At 42.8% G+C, this 12,062-nt stretch overlaps 2 protein-coding genes across 2 annotated transcripts; one reads left to right on the top strand and one right to left on the bottom strand.

The window, feature by feature from the left end:
* The first annotated feature begins 1,668 nt into the window (after nt 1-1,668).
* LOC113010118 (transcription factor AP-1) lies at nt 1,669-3,860 on the top strand. The gene has a single exon (XM_026148994.1). It carries the CDS (start codon nt 2,110-2,112, stop codon nt 3,079-3,081), a length of 972 nt encoding a protein of 323 aa, XP_026004779.1. The 5' UTR covers nt 1,669-2,109; the 3' UTR covers nt 3,082-3,860.
* A 403-nt stretch (nt 3,861-4,263) lies between these two features.
* Nucleotides 4,264-9,697, bottom strand: tada1 (transcriptional adaptor 1). The gene is made up of 8 exons (XM_026148993.1): nt 9,576-9,697; nt 8,900-8,991; nt 8,730-8,795; nt 8,416-8,510; nt 7,210-7,422; nt 6,492-6,643; nt 6,149-6,305; nt 4,264-5,460 (listed from the first exon to the last, which is right to left on the bottom strand). Exons 1-8 carry the CDS (start codon nt 9,656-9,658, stop codon nt 5,308-5,310), a joined length of 1,011 nt encoding a protein of 336 aa, XP_026004778.1. The 5' UTR covers nt 9,659-9,697; the 3' UTR covers nt 4,264-5,307.
* Nucleotides 9,698-12,062: the final 2,365 nt, after the last annotated feature.

The raw sequence follows: 12,062 nt of genomic DNA, 5'->3' as shown, positions 1-12,062 counted from the left end.
GTTCAGTGTTAAGGTTGCCTAGAGTTTTTAATAGTGTGGCCTTATCAGCGTTGACAAATTTTGCTCAATAACAATTAATCCAAAATTACAGTGTTTAAGGAATTCACGTGTCATATCAAAGTCCTTCGAGCAAGTCTCACCACTCAGCATCCATCTATCGCAGGAACTTATTTGGGTATTTATTTCATAACATAATTAAAAATAAGCTTAATTTGATTGGCCACTACAGGAAACAAACACTCCCCCATCAATATCTTTAAAAAATTATATATAGCTGTTAAATGTGCTGGCTTTCCCCTCAATATAAGGTTTTAAAAATGTCCCCTGGAAGTTACACCTGTGCCATCATCTTTGCTGTTGCAGACTTCATCTATAGATTGGTCACAATCGTACCTAAAATAGAGCTCCATTTGTATTTTACGATTATTTATTTTAACTACTTTTTATGTTGTGCAAAAATGCATTGTGAAATAAATATGTGTCCATAAATGTTTTAACTAGTACTGCACCTTAATCAAAACAAAAAGTTGCATGCTAGTTTATTTTCACGTCATGCCAAACATTTGACACACTCCAAACAGGATTACGCAACTTTGTTTTTTTTTTAAGCCACACATCAAAAAGAATGACTGACATCCTCTGCATGAACACATTCAAGAGAAAAAACACTCTAAAAGGCTGCTGTGGAAATTTACAAGCTGATGTTCCTTAAAGAGTGGAACAAATTTCTCCTGGAAGAGCTTTTTTTTCTGAAAATGATCAGCTAAATAAAATACTCTTTGGCTCAGCAGCTAACTTGATTTTATTGCATCATATGATACTGGTATTAAGAAAAACAGACCATAACTGCATAAATGTTTGTTATACAACAATGTTAGTGTTAGAGATGCACAAATCTTATAGTCTATTATAAATTTCATGTATAGAAACATGGAGTACCCATACAAGACTATTAATTAGTGCTTACGGCCTAGTGTACATTTATGTATTAATACTCATTTGTTTACATATAATAATTTTTTTGTTCTTATATTTCTAAGCTTTTTGGATATTACTTGTTTCCACATACTGTATGGCACAGATACACATTTTCCGAGTAAATATGTGCACTGCTGAGGACACATGCCATCTTCAGATAGCAAGAAATCAAAAAGAAACTTAAAACCAGCACAGGTGTAGGACCACATATTTTGTGGGCAACAAAGGAGCTCAACGTAAGTCAGGTTCTTGTTCTTTCCTGTCTTTAACCCTGCTTTACCAGCCAACCTGTGCCCACTTCCTCAAAAGTCCCGTGTAGTTCTTCCTGTACAGCCACACACACTGATCACCACAATTTCTGCATTTTCAAGCAGGTTAATTATCTCTTTGTTGTGATTTATTTTTTTAATATTTAAGCCTGTGAAACCTACAGCCTTAAATCACATGTTCCTGATCCGAAACATCTTATTTAAAGATTCCTGGTTCATTTCCAATCAGCGCTCATCTCTGCGCACCCTCAGCGCGCACTTCGGGGGATAACTAGTAATTGAGCGGGTAACTAAATATTCAAAAACACTACGTAATCCCAGAGTACATTGCTCCACTGTCTGCATTACCTAATCCCATAAGCCATCGCGGTGGGCGGGGATATGGCCTGTTGTCAGAGCAACCTGCATGTCATTAGACACATCCCGCCTACCAAGTCATCTCCAGCCAATCGCTGGCTGTAGAAATGACATCATTGTTATTTTCAGGCGAGCTGCAGCTTAGAGGTGGATAAAGTTCGTCTCCACGTTGGAAGTGATAGAAAGTATTAGACGTTTTCGGGCACTGTTTTTACTTTTTGGGAGCGAGGATAAATCACGGAAGACATTCGGTGTGTCCGGACACGGAGACCCGGCGGCGGGGGGACAATTTTTGGTTGTTGATGAGCGCAGGGCTCACAAAGGAAAAGTTTTCCCAGGACATAAAGTTGTCAAGTGAGTTGAACTTCAACAATAGGCGGACTCTATCGCAATCCAGTTGACGGACTGTCACGGGACCTATGTAAACAGTCGACCTTGGACTGTTTTCTCGTTTCTTTTTTTAAAGGAGAAAAAGAAAGATCTCCCTCAGGGTGAACAAAACTTTATGTCCAGAAAAATGGAAGCGACCTTCTACGACGAAGCCTCCAACTCTCAGCGGGACGGGGCGGCAGTGTACGGCTTCAACCCTAAAACCCTCAAACAGACCATGACCCTGAATCTGAACGACCCGAAGAACTTTAAACCTCATTTGGGCGCCAAGGCCCTGGACATCCTGACGTCCCCTGATGTCGGGTTACTGAAGCTGGCCTCACCTGAACTGGAGAGACTGATCATCCAGTCTTGCAACGGGCTGACAACTCCCACCCCGACCCAGTTCATCTGCTCCAAGAACATTACCGACGAGCAGGAGGGCTTCGCTGAAGGGTTTGTGAGGGCGCTGGCTGAGCTCCACTACCAGCAGCAGATACCTGCCGCCCAGCCCGACCCACAGACCGGCTCGGCCAACGGCATGACATCCGGCTCCGCTGCGCCCGAGAGCGGCGGGATTTCCTACAGCTGCACGGTGCGCACGGAGCCGCCGGAGTACACCAACTTGAGCAGCTTCACTCGGGCTGTAATAGGCTCCACGCCCGCACCTGCCGGCGAGAGACAGCCACCTCCACCTACAAGTTACCCGGCGGCCCCACAGCCGTCCCACAACCACATGGACCACCAGCTGCCGGTGGCTGCGCAGCACTCACGGCTACACGCGCTCAAAGAGGAGCCACAGACGGTCCCGGAGATGTCCGGCGAGACCCCACCGCTCTCCCCCATCGACATGGAGTCCCAAGAGCGCATCAAAGCTGAAAGAAAGCGCATGAGGAACAGGGTGGCCGCGTCCAAATGCCGGAAAAGGAAGCTGGAGAGGATCGCCCGACTGGAGGACAGGGTCAAAAACCTAAAGAGCCAAAACACGGAGTTGGTTTCCTCTGCCAACGTCCTGCGGGACGAGCTGGCTCTGCTCAAACAAAAGGTGATGGACCACGTTAACAGCGGCTGCCAGCTCATTTTGACGCAGCAGCTCCAAGCTTACTAGACTTGCCAAGAAAAGAAAAGAAAAAGAACCAAGGGACACTGCTCGGGGACCAAATGCAGCCTTTCAGGGAAGTCTCAGCGCATTGTTTTTTTTCTCCTCCACCAAAATATCCGCTCAGACTGTATCCACATGGAGGCTGACTGACAAGATACTTGGTATTGGTCAGCAACGGTGAATTATCACAGAGCAGAAGCCATCAAACTTATTGCACAGGCGCACACAGCTCAGATGGAACCTTGGCTCTGCCAGCGCCTCTGATCTGGCTCGTTACATATTTTTGGCATTTTTTTTTTGTGTCTTTGTCATTTATTTCCACCTTAAACTACACAATGAAATCTATAATCTGTCAAACCAGCTATGGCAAGTGTTCACATCTTATCACTCGACTGTGGCCCACACATATCCTGCATCCTGACTGGAGGATAGATAGGGCTTATGTGGGCTCAAATTGCATAGACACAATGTGAACCGAACCTTTCACTATGTCAAGTAGCAACGTATGCATATAGACATGAGTCAAGCACTGAGTATCCCAGACACCAACGATTATATGTACAGAACACTAACAACAACAACAAAAGTTCACACCTTTCCCTAAAGACTCATAGGTGTGTGTTTACTGACAAAACTGCCTTACTTTCTTAATACTTACCTTCAAGCAACTTTGTGATATAGTTGTAACTAATGTTAAACCTCAAGTTAACACTTAGTAATATTTGTACGCAGTATTTTGAGCACTTAACTGTAAATATGAGAAAATAAAAGTGTTGGACATGCAGCAGGATGTGTGTTGTGGCTTTGTGATCAACGATAAATGAGCCTGGAGGTGAGCGGATAGTCTTGCAGTGTGTTACATGGAGTGTTTGTTGTTGGAGAAACTGGGGCGGACGGGAGACTGAGTCACCAGCTCGCTGAGGCGCACCCGATGGTTGCCGAAGCTACTCGGACGCCCATTGGACAGCGAAGCGTCGGAAGTGAGCCGCAGGCAGCCAAATATGGCAAGAGGTCTCGAGCGAGCGCTGGGACGGGTGGGGGTGTGTATGTGCGCGCGCGCGAGTAATAGTCACCGTCCTCCCACTACAGCTGGTGACTCTTTTACAAGAAACGCCATGATGCCGAGGCAGATCTGTTTACACACTTGAAGGGAGTGAGTGGAGAAGAGATACTTTGTAAAGAGGAGGAGGCTTATTTTTTTTATTTATTTTCTCAACTGTATTAACTGTCTGTAATATAAATACGTTTCTGTAGAAGAAAAAAAGTACAAATGTATACACTTTATACATTTAACCTGAACAGAGGGGCACATGTTAGTTTACTTGGAAAGAAATTGAAACAAAATAAAACAAAAAACAGACTCTTTAGCCCAACAGTGACACCAGAAGCTGGTAAATGATTGGATACATGTTCATGCCCAATCATTTACCAGCTGGTAAATGATTGGAGGAGGCAGCTGTCTGGCAGTTTAAAGACCCTACACACAGACTGTAAACCCACACAGGTGCTTTCACTCACTGCTTGATACACCCTGGCCCTACCTGTTATGACAGGACTGTTTCTATGTTTAACTTGAGTCTTGGTACATTGGTTTAGATAAGCTCCTCATAGATTCCCTCAACTTCAGCCTGACACAAGACTTAATCAGCCATTAAATGAATACACCTGCATATTCTGTCCAGGACTTTTATGACCATTTAAATGCTTGTAATCTTTTATACGTGCCGTATGTCATGTTGTGAACTGGTTATTTACACAACACTTGAGGATTAGATATGTGCTTTTCTGTATCTTTACAGGATGTTTTGATGCGTATCTGACAACGTGAGCAAAGACGAACTCGAGGCAACTCAGACAGGGTTTAGTCTGTTAAGGCATCTTATCCACAAACTCCACAACTGCATCCTGCACTGGATCCCCAGACAGTGTACATAAAATTAAACACTATATTCTACTATGGAACTGAAGTTACAAAATGACGGTTGTCTGCCAGAAGCGACTGGTGGAGTTGATTACTGGAGCCGACTGCCTGCTCTGGTCTCATCCAACAGCTTCTTTTGATCTTACTTGTCTTCCGTCTTTCTGTGCAACACAAATTTTTCCAGGTTCTAAACAGCTTTAAGTTCTCAAACACAGAGTTGAGTTCCTAAATTATATCTATCTGGGGGTCGTTCTTGTGTTTGGTTCCTGATAACCCCCATAGTCTGTGCACAGTCCTGTGGCCGGGGGCTCTCAGCTGACGAGCACGCCCTCTTTAGCAGCTATGCGCTGCCGGTGGACGTGGTCCTGCTCTAGTTCTTCATGGCTGGGGTGCCAAAGCCGTGACAGGACGCGTTCCATGTTGAGGGCGTACATGGTGTGGGAGGGCATCACGCCGTGGTGAACCTGCATTAAACGAGTATAAAAGAGATGAGTAAACCATTTCAATTCTGATAGTTAAATGATGGAAAAGTAGGCTTGGGAAAAAAAAAAGAATCCAGCGTTAAGAGTAAAGAAAGATAAGATAAGATACCTTCATTAGTCCCACGAGTGGGAAATTTCATGTGCTGACATGAAGAGTAAGACATGAAGATATAAACCTTTAAACTTTACATATGCATTTCTGAGGGAAACAGCGTTTTTGTGTAAACACAACTATTCAGTAAACAAGGCAAACAGCCTAATAATTCTGCAATAAGACCTCAAACTTATAGGTTGGTTAGAAAATAAAAAAAAGCTATGAGTTTTGTCATCTCTAACTGACAGCTTGAAAATTATAAGACAAAAAACGGCAGCAACTGCACACAGTTTCGAAGCCAGAACTTAGAAAAGTTTGGCATTTTTGCTGGAAAAATGAGTTTATATCAATCTTATTACACACTCATTTGTGGACTATTACACAACTTCACAGCATTCTAAGAATCCCACACACACATTTTCAAGGTGAAAAACTCCATCACATTTAACAGGGTCAAAGGTTGTATTATTTGACCACTTGCCTGGGAATATCACAACTTTTCCTTTGGGCTGTTCCAAGAAAACTCACTGTGAAATATGCTGATGTTGCTAGGACCAGTTGTGCACATTTTCTTACCTGTAAAGCCTCGAGGAGATCAAACATGCTGATTGGAGGGAGAGGTGCAGGAAGACTGTCAGCAGAACAAGCCAGCAAATGAACAGCTTGCTGCTCAGCCTCATCGGGTGACACCTGTGGTGGTGGGCCTGCAGGGAGGGAAGCACTCTGTGGCGGACTTCAAGGGAAAAAAGTACACTATTAGTCCATACTGACAGCAAAAGAAAGCAGCTACTGATACAAACATAAAAACTAAAAAGATTTAATGAAGTTGCACTAATGAGAGGCATACACATTTTTCTGTATCAAATGCATTTTCTTATACTGAGAATTCTCACAGCCTAACAAAAGCTGGAGTCCCTACCAATCAGCAACACTGTGGTAAGCAGCAAGGCTGTTTTTCAGATAGGGTTGAGGCGTGACGTCATTGCCAAAGGCGTAGGGGAAACGGCTGTCTCGTAATCGATACGCCTTCCTCCGCATGATTACGGCAGTCAGGACATCTTTCAAGTGGTGCTGAAATAAATCAGAGCACTGAGTCAGTGCACAGTCAGACTCAAAATGGCTCCCATTCATTTCTGGGTGCAACAGGTCGCATTAGCTTTTGCATGTAAACTGACTGATAGCTTAGTGTAGTTTAATCCAAGTGATCACTGATAATGGAATCAAGACAGACCTCTCTTACTACATATATATATTCTATATACTTGTTTCATAACTCAACTTTAAAATAATTCAAACAGCTGAGTGAAAAAGACACTGTGCTGGGCAAGGACACAGACTGAGACAGTACAACTGATGTCCCTCCTGCTTTTGGCCACCACACATGGGTAAACATCTCATTAGATTTTGGTGTGACTAAGCGACAAAGCTCTGCTCAGTCTCTGGAGAAAACAAAGCTGTCAGTGCTGCATAATAAATGACGCAGAGCATGTTCTTTCTGATCATTTAAACCACTGCACCGATGTTTAAACAATGTCAGACTTAAAAAGCAGAAGAATCACTTGCGTCACACTCTCAGCTTTTATGAGGGTGCACTGAGGCTCAAACAGTCACTCTTCTGTTGAACTGTTAGTATATACCTCAACGGCATAGATCATGGTGCTGATGGCATCTTCTGTGACGTTATCCAAGCCCACCTCAAAGGCGGTCACCATCATGCGAGCCTCCAGTTGGCCCCGTGTGGGCAGCAGCAGAGTGTGGGCGCTGAGACGCAGCTCTTCCTCCTCACTTCCCCCCTCCCTCGGGCTGAATGGCTGGGCGGCGCTCAGAGGATTCTGAGGCTGGAAACGATGCTGAAGGACACACAAGCATCCGAGCGATATTGTCAGTCCACTGTTCAAGCACACAGTTGTTATTTAGAGGTGGCTAACCTTGCAGCTGCAACACTCGGTCGTGATTTTACTTTTTAAGTGTACTGCACACATACACTTTACTTAGGATGGCCACCCAAGTGTATCTGTTGACTCATTTCAGCCTTTTTTAAATGCATTTTGGGTTGTTTTTTTTTTTTAAATCATGCCACAGAAAATGAAATCACCCATGGCTGATTTACAGTTGGACCATTCCCCTACTCTTATTTTGAAAGCCCAGGCCCTTTTTGTGTAGTTTCCCTAGCAGCTGGTTTGCTGGTCAGGTTGCTGTTGTGGCAATCCTCAGTGTGGTTCAGCGGCATCTACCTCCACTGTACCCTTAATTATGAATTTTGACACCCCAGTATTCATCGGTCTACTTGGTCTACTACTACTGAATGACCTGTTCTATAAGCACGCCTGAAATATGAGAAACTACTCAGTTCAGAAAAAAGCTTCAAGGGTTACTCCTAGGAGGCTTTCAAGGGGTAAAGAGTTAAATGGGTCTTGTGTTAATAGTCAGACGGACTTAGACTGGTGACAGTCTTTTTTTTCTGCTGTGAACTGAATGGCCCAAGAACCAGAAACTTCAGCGGGAGCAATGGGTCATGTGGCACTATGCTGAGCCCTTTGAGAATGCAAAGCAGAACATGGATTATCATCACTAGTTGCAGACCAACACAGTAGAGATAAAGCTCATCCACAGAGAGACTCAATGGAGCAGCAGCTCAATAAAGGTTTACTGGTTACACTACCTGGCAACTAAAATATTTAGAGAGGAGAACCTTATAAGAAGTATTTTTCCAACAATTCATTAAAGGTGTGTGTGCAACCTCTGTCAAAGAATATAAATTTGTGGGAACAGTTTTAGCAGTATTGTTGCCAACATGAACATATCTAGCCCGTGCGGGGATGAAAATATGAAGGAGGACTTACGTCGAATTTTTGCCTAGAGGAACATTTCTTATTCCCCTTCGGTTTGCCGGGCTTTGAAGCACAGCTACCTTGCCACTGCAATGACCCTGCACCCTCTAGAGGACAAAAAGGACACACAACAAGGTGCATGAAAGACACAAACAGAGATCCCATTTTATTTGGTGAAATAGTCTTGAATTTTAATCTCAACAGCTCCCAAGCCAGTCCTGACAAAAAGGTATGGCTTAATACATGCATAAAATGTCAGCTGTTATAAAATATAGGTTCAGCCACAATTTCAGAGGCATTAAGTTATTATTAAAAAAAAAACTCACCTGGTGTGGAGACGATGATCTGGCACCGTGTAAGAATAGCCAGGAGAAAATCATTGTGAACATGGACTGGATGAATGAAGGAAACACAGAATAAGCCATTTTTTTATTAGTAGTATTATAATTTCTACATTACACATTAGCACAGAGGAGAGCTGTTCTTTGACACTGACCATTCTCCTGTGCCAACAGCCTACGCGCCTCAATGTCAAACTCTTCCTTGCTGATCTTTTGTTTGAACCACAGCTTCAGGTTTGCCCAGTAACTGCAGGGAGGAAACAAGAAGCAAGCACCAACACACACATAACTCAGGTGCATCTACAACACAAAGTGATGCTGGACACAGACAGAAACACACGCATACACAAGCACATACACAAGCACCATCTGCACGTCATTCCATCTCTTTATCGCGTTATTCACGTGCTATTAACTTTTAAAATCACAAATACTCAACAGTGCTGTTCCTGTTTCTTTCTCTCGTCGTCTTTAAGTTAAGTTTCACTTCTCGCCAACTCGGGGTACACTTTTCAAAATATCGTCAAGTTGGATTTACACAAACCCGCCATAACGTTAAAGTTCATACAGCTAATAAAGCTCAAGGTAAATCTCACCTTTCTTACGCATCACCTTCACCACAGACATAAAAAAAAAATACCAAAGAGATGCTACAGTAATATGTCAACAACGGGGAAAATCCTGCAAAATGTAGCAGAGGATAGCTAGGTGCTAATTGGTCCAAGGCGCAGTTAATTAATGTTAGTCCCCTTTTCATTTCAGTGGCACAGAAATGGGACCAAAACGCAAGACTACGAACAAAGACAAGCACACAAACAACACTTCACTTACTGTTTGACATTATCGCCAATTGCATCCGTTAAATTCTTCTTTGCAATCTCAAGCTCGCTAGCATGAGCCGCCATGACGTTCATAAACGCCTACAATTACGTCATTAATCGGCGACAGTAACATTTTCTTCCCCTAAACCTATAAACTTTATTGTAGAAAATACATTTCACAAAATTAATCTAAAAGAGAGAAAAGCACTTAGCATTTTGTAATGGCTGAAATTAGTTGAAACTAACTAGTTAAATGAAATCTATTAAAAAGTCAATAACCAATCAATAAATAAGTTAGGTTAAATAAATATGGTGACTAAATTAAATAAATATGATGACTAAGCTAAGATAAATAACAGAATCAATCACACAACAAAAAGAAGTGGAAAACACAATGTAAGTAAAACGAATAACTAAACCATGTGGTTTTGTTACAAACAACTGCGCCGCTAGATGGCGGTGTGGTATCATTTTCATATTTGTACACAGATTAGTGAGGTTTGCCTTCAAGGCCTTCTGCCAGACAAGCTCTCTAAAGACGTGCTTAACTTTGATGAAAGCATGTATTTTAACCCTGAGGACAAACTTCTCCCACTGGTGTCCACTTGATGCAGAAGAGCTGAAAAAAAGTGCTTTTAATCTTGTAAATTTCATAAGCATAACAAAGAGGTCAAGATGCCCCCCCCCCCAAATGCTGTCTGTCTTTTACCAAGCAGAATCTTAGCTCTTTGTGTTTAACAGTGAACAGCTTTCATGTCAGAACACAGCATTTGTGTGCTAACACGACTTTAGAGCCTGAGCTGACGTGTATAAAGAATGACTCCAGAGTCAGTTTGCAAGACCAGTGGGAAGAATGTGATCAAAGCCTTCAAAACAAATCATGTAAAGCAGTGTTGCAACCTTTTACGACAAACTTAGAGAAAGGTCACATTGTCTTGTTTTCATGCTCTAGGCTTTTTCAACATTTTGCAGACTAGGTTTTGAGTTTTTATGGGTTTTTTACTTTTTGTTTTTAGCTCCCCTTAGACCAGAAGAAACACTTCTAATGATCACAGAAGTTTCCCTCCAATATGAAGCATGCCTGCCCGCACTTCCCATTATAACCACTAAAATTTCCACTCAATTCAAAAGTCACTCACACCTACAGCTACTTTGGAATGCAACGGCTATAACATCAGCCAGTACACTTCTATGAAGTGATTATTTCTTCTGCTTTCACCAAAAAAATGTAGCTTTAGAGTTACCAGTTGAGGTTAGAAACCTCAATTCTCCACAGTGCTCATCAGAAAGCATTTCCGTGGTTCCATATATTGTCCTTTACAGATAATATTCCTCCAGAGCAGATTTAGGCCAGGAGGCCCTTTTTGTTTTTCACTCTTTTAACTTTGGCGTAAAAACAGCTGAGTCATCAAATAGATGGTCCTCCTTGCCCCTGCCCCCACATACCCAGGAGGTTCTAAAGCCTTAACCAGGCCATCTGACTCATGTCATTCATCAAAATGAGTGGAATCACTGAACATATACAGACATACTGTAGGCTATTAGCGGGTCCTCAGTTACGTGACTAACCTGCAGTGTTCAGAGGTCATACTTCTTTACAAAGGATGTGCATTTGATCATCTTAGGCTTTCGCGGCTTTAGCAGAATAAACAAGCCTGCCATGCCAAACGCAAGAACGATGAAAACCATCTGAATTTTTCATTGCTATTAGATGCATTTAACAGACTAAATGTCAGTTAATAAGCAGCTGAAACTCAAGGAGCAAATGTTCTATGGTTCACATGTCCTTTTGTTTGTTATCTCTGGGTTGCATTTGCTGCTTAGTTTGGAGAAAAACCCCTCAGCAAGATAAAGATCATTTTCACAATCTCAGCCTCTGCTTGTTTGCTTCAAAGCTAAACACACTATCACTCTTCTGGAAATTTTAGGACAGACTGGAAACTGTAGCTGTCCACAGCAAAGTGAGCCTTCCCAGATTTCTCCAAACGATGATCCATCTTAAACAAGTGTCTGTTGAGCCCTAAATCAAAAGGGCACTTAGCAACAAACTTAGTTACGGATTTGTTTAACCGTCCCAGTTAGAGCAAAAAATTCATCATGGAGCTTATTTTCAAAGAAAACAGCTCCACATCCTGTCTGCTGATTTGCTGCTGACACTAAGTGAGCTTCTGAGAGCTAATGAGTCACTCTCACGGACATTCCCCCAACAGCAGATGTTTTATAGCAAACAGCAGCGAACTGTCAGGGATCTTCCGAGCCTGAAATCTGTAGACAGTGAACCTTCACTTAGTGACAAGGAGGGCTTTTACCTCTGAAACGTGCAGTGGTTTTCAGAGGACCACACCGTAGCAGCGTTTGCCCATCCCCAGTCTGCTGGCAAGGTATTTTGAGTTGGTGCAGACCTGAGTGTGGTCCTTTCACTGGAGCCAAGGATGTCACCTTCACAGTTCCAGCATGAGGCTTTGCAGGGGTTTGGTTTTTGTGGGTTAATCAGGCA

Source organism: Astatotilapia calliptera, chromosome 18 (assembly GCF_900246225.1).
Source record: "Astatotilapia calliptera chromosome 18, fAstCal1.2, whole genome shotgun sequence".
In the NCBI taxonomy this organism is placed as follows: Eukaryota; Metazoa; Chordata; class Actinopteri; order Cichliformes; family Cichlidae; genus Astatotilapia; species Astatotilapia calliptera.
This window is presented reverse-complemented; position numbering and strand designations above follow the sequence as displayed.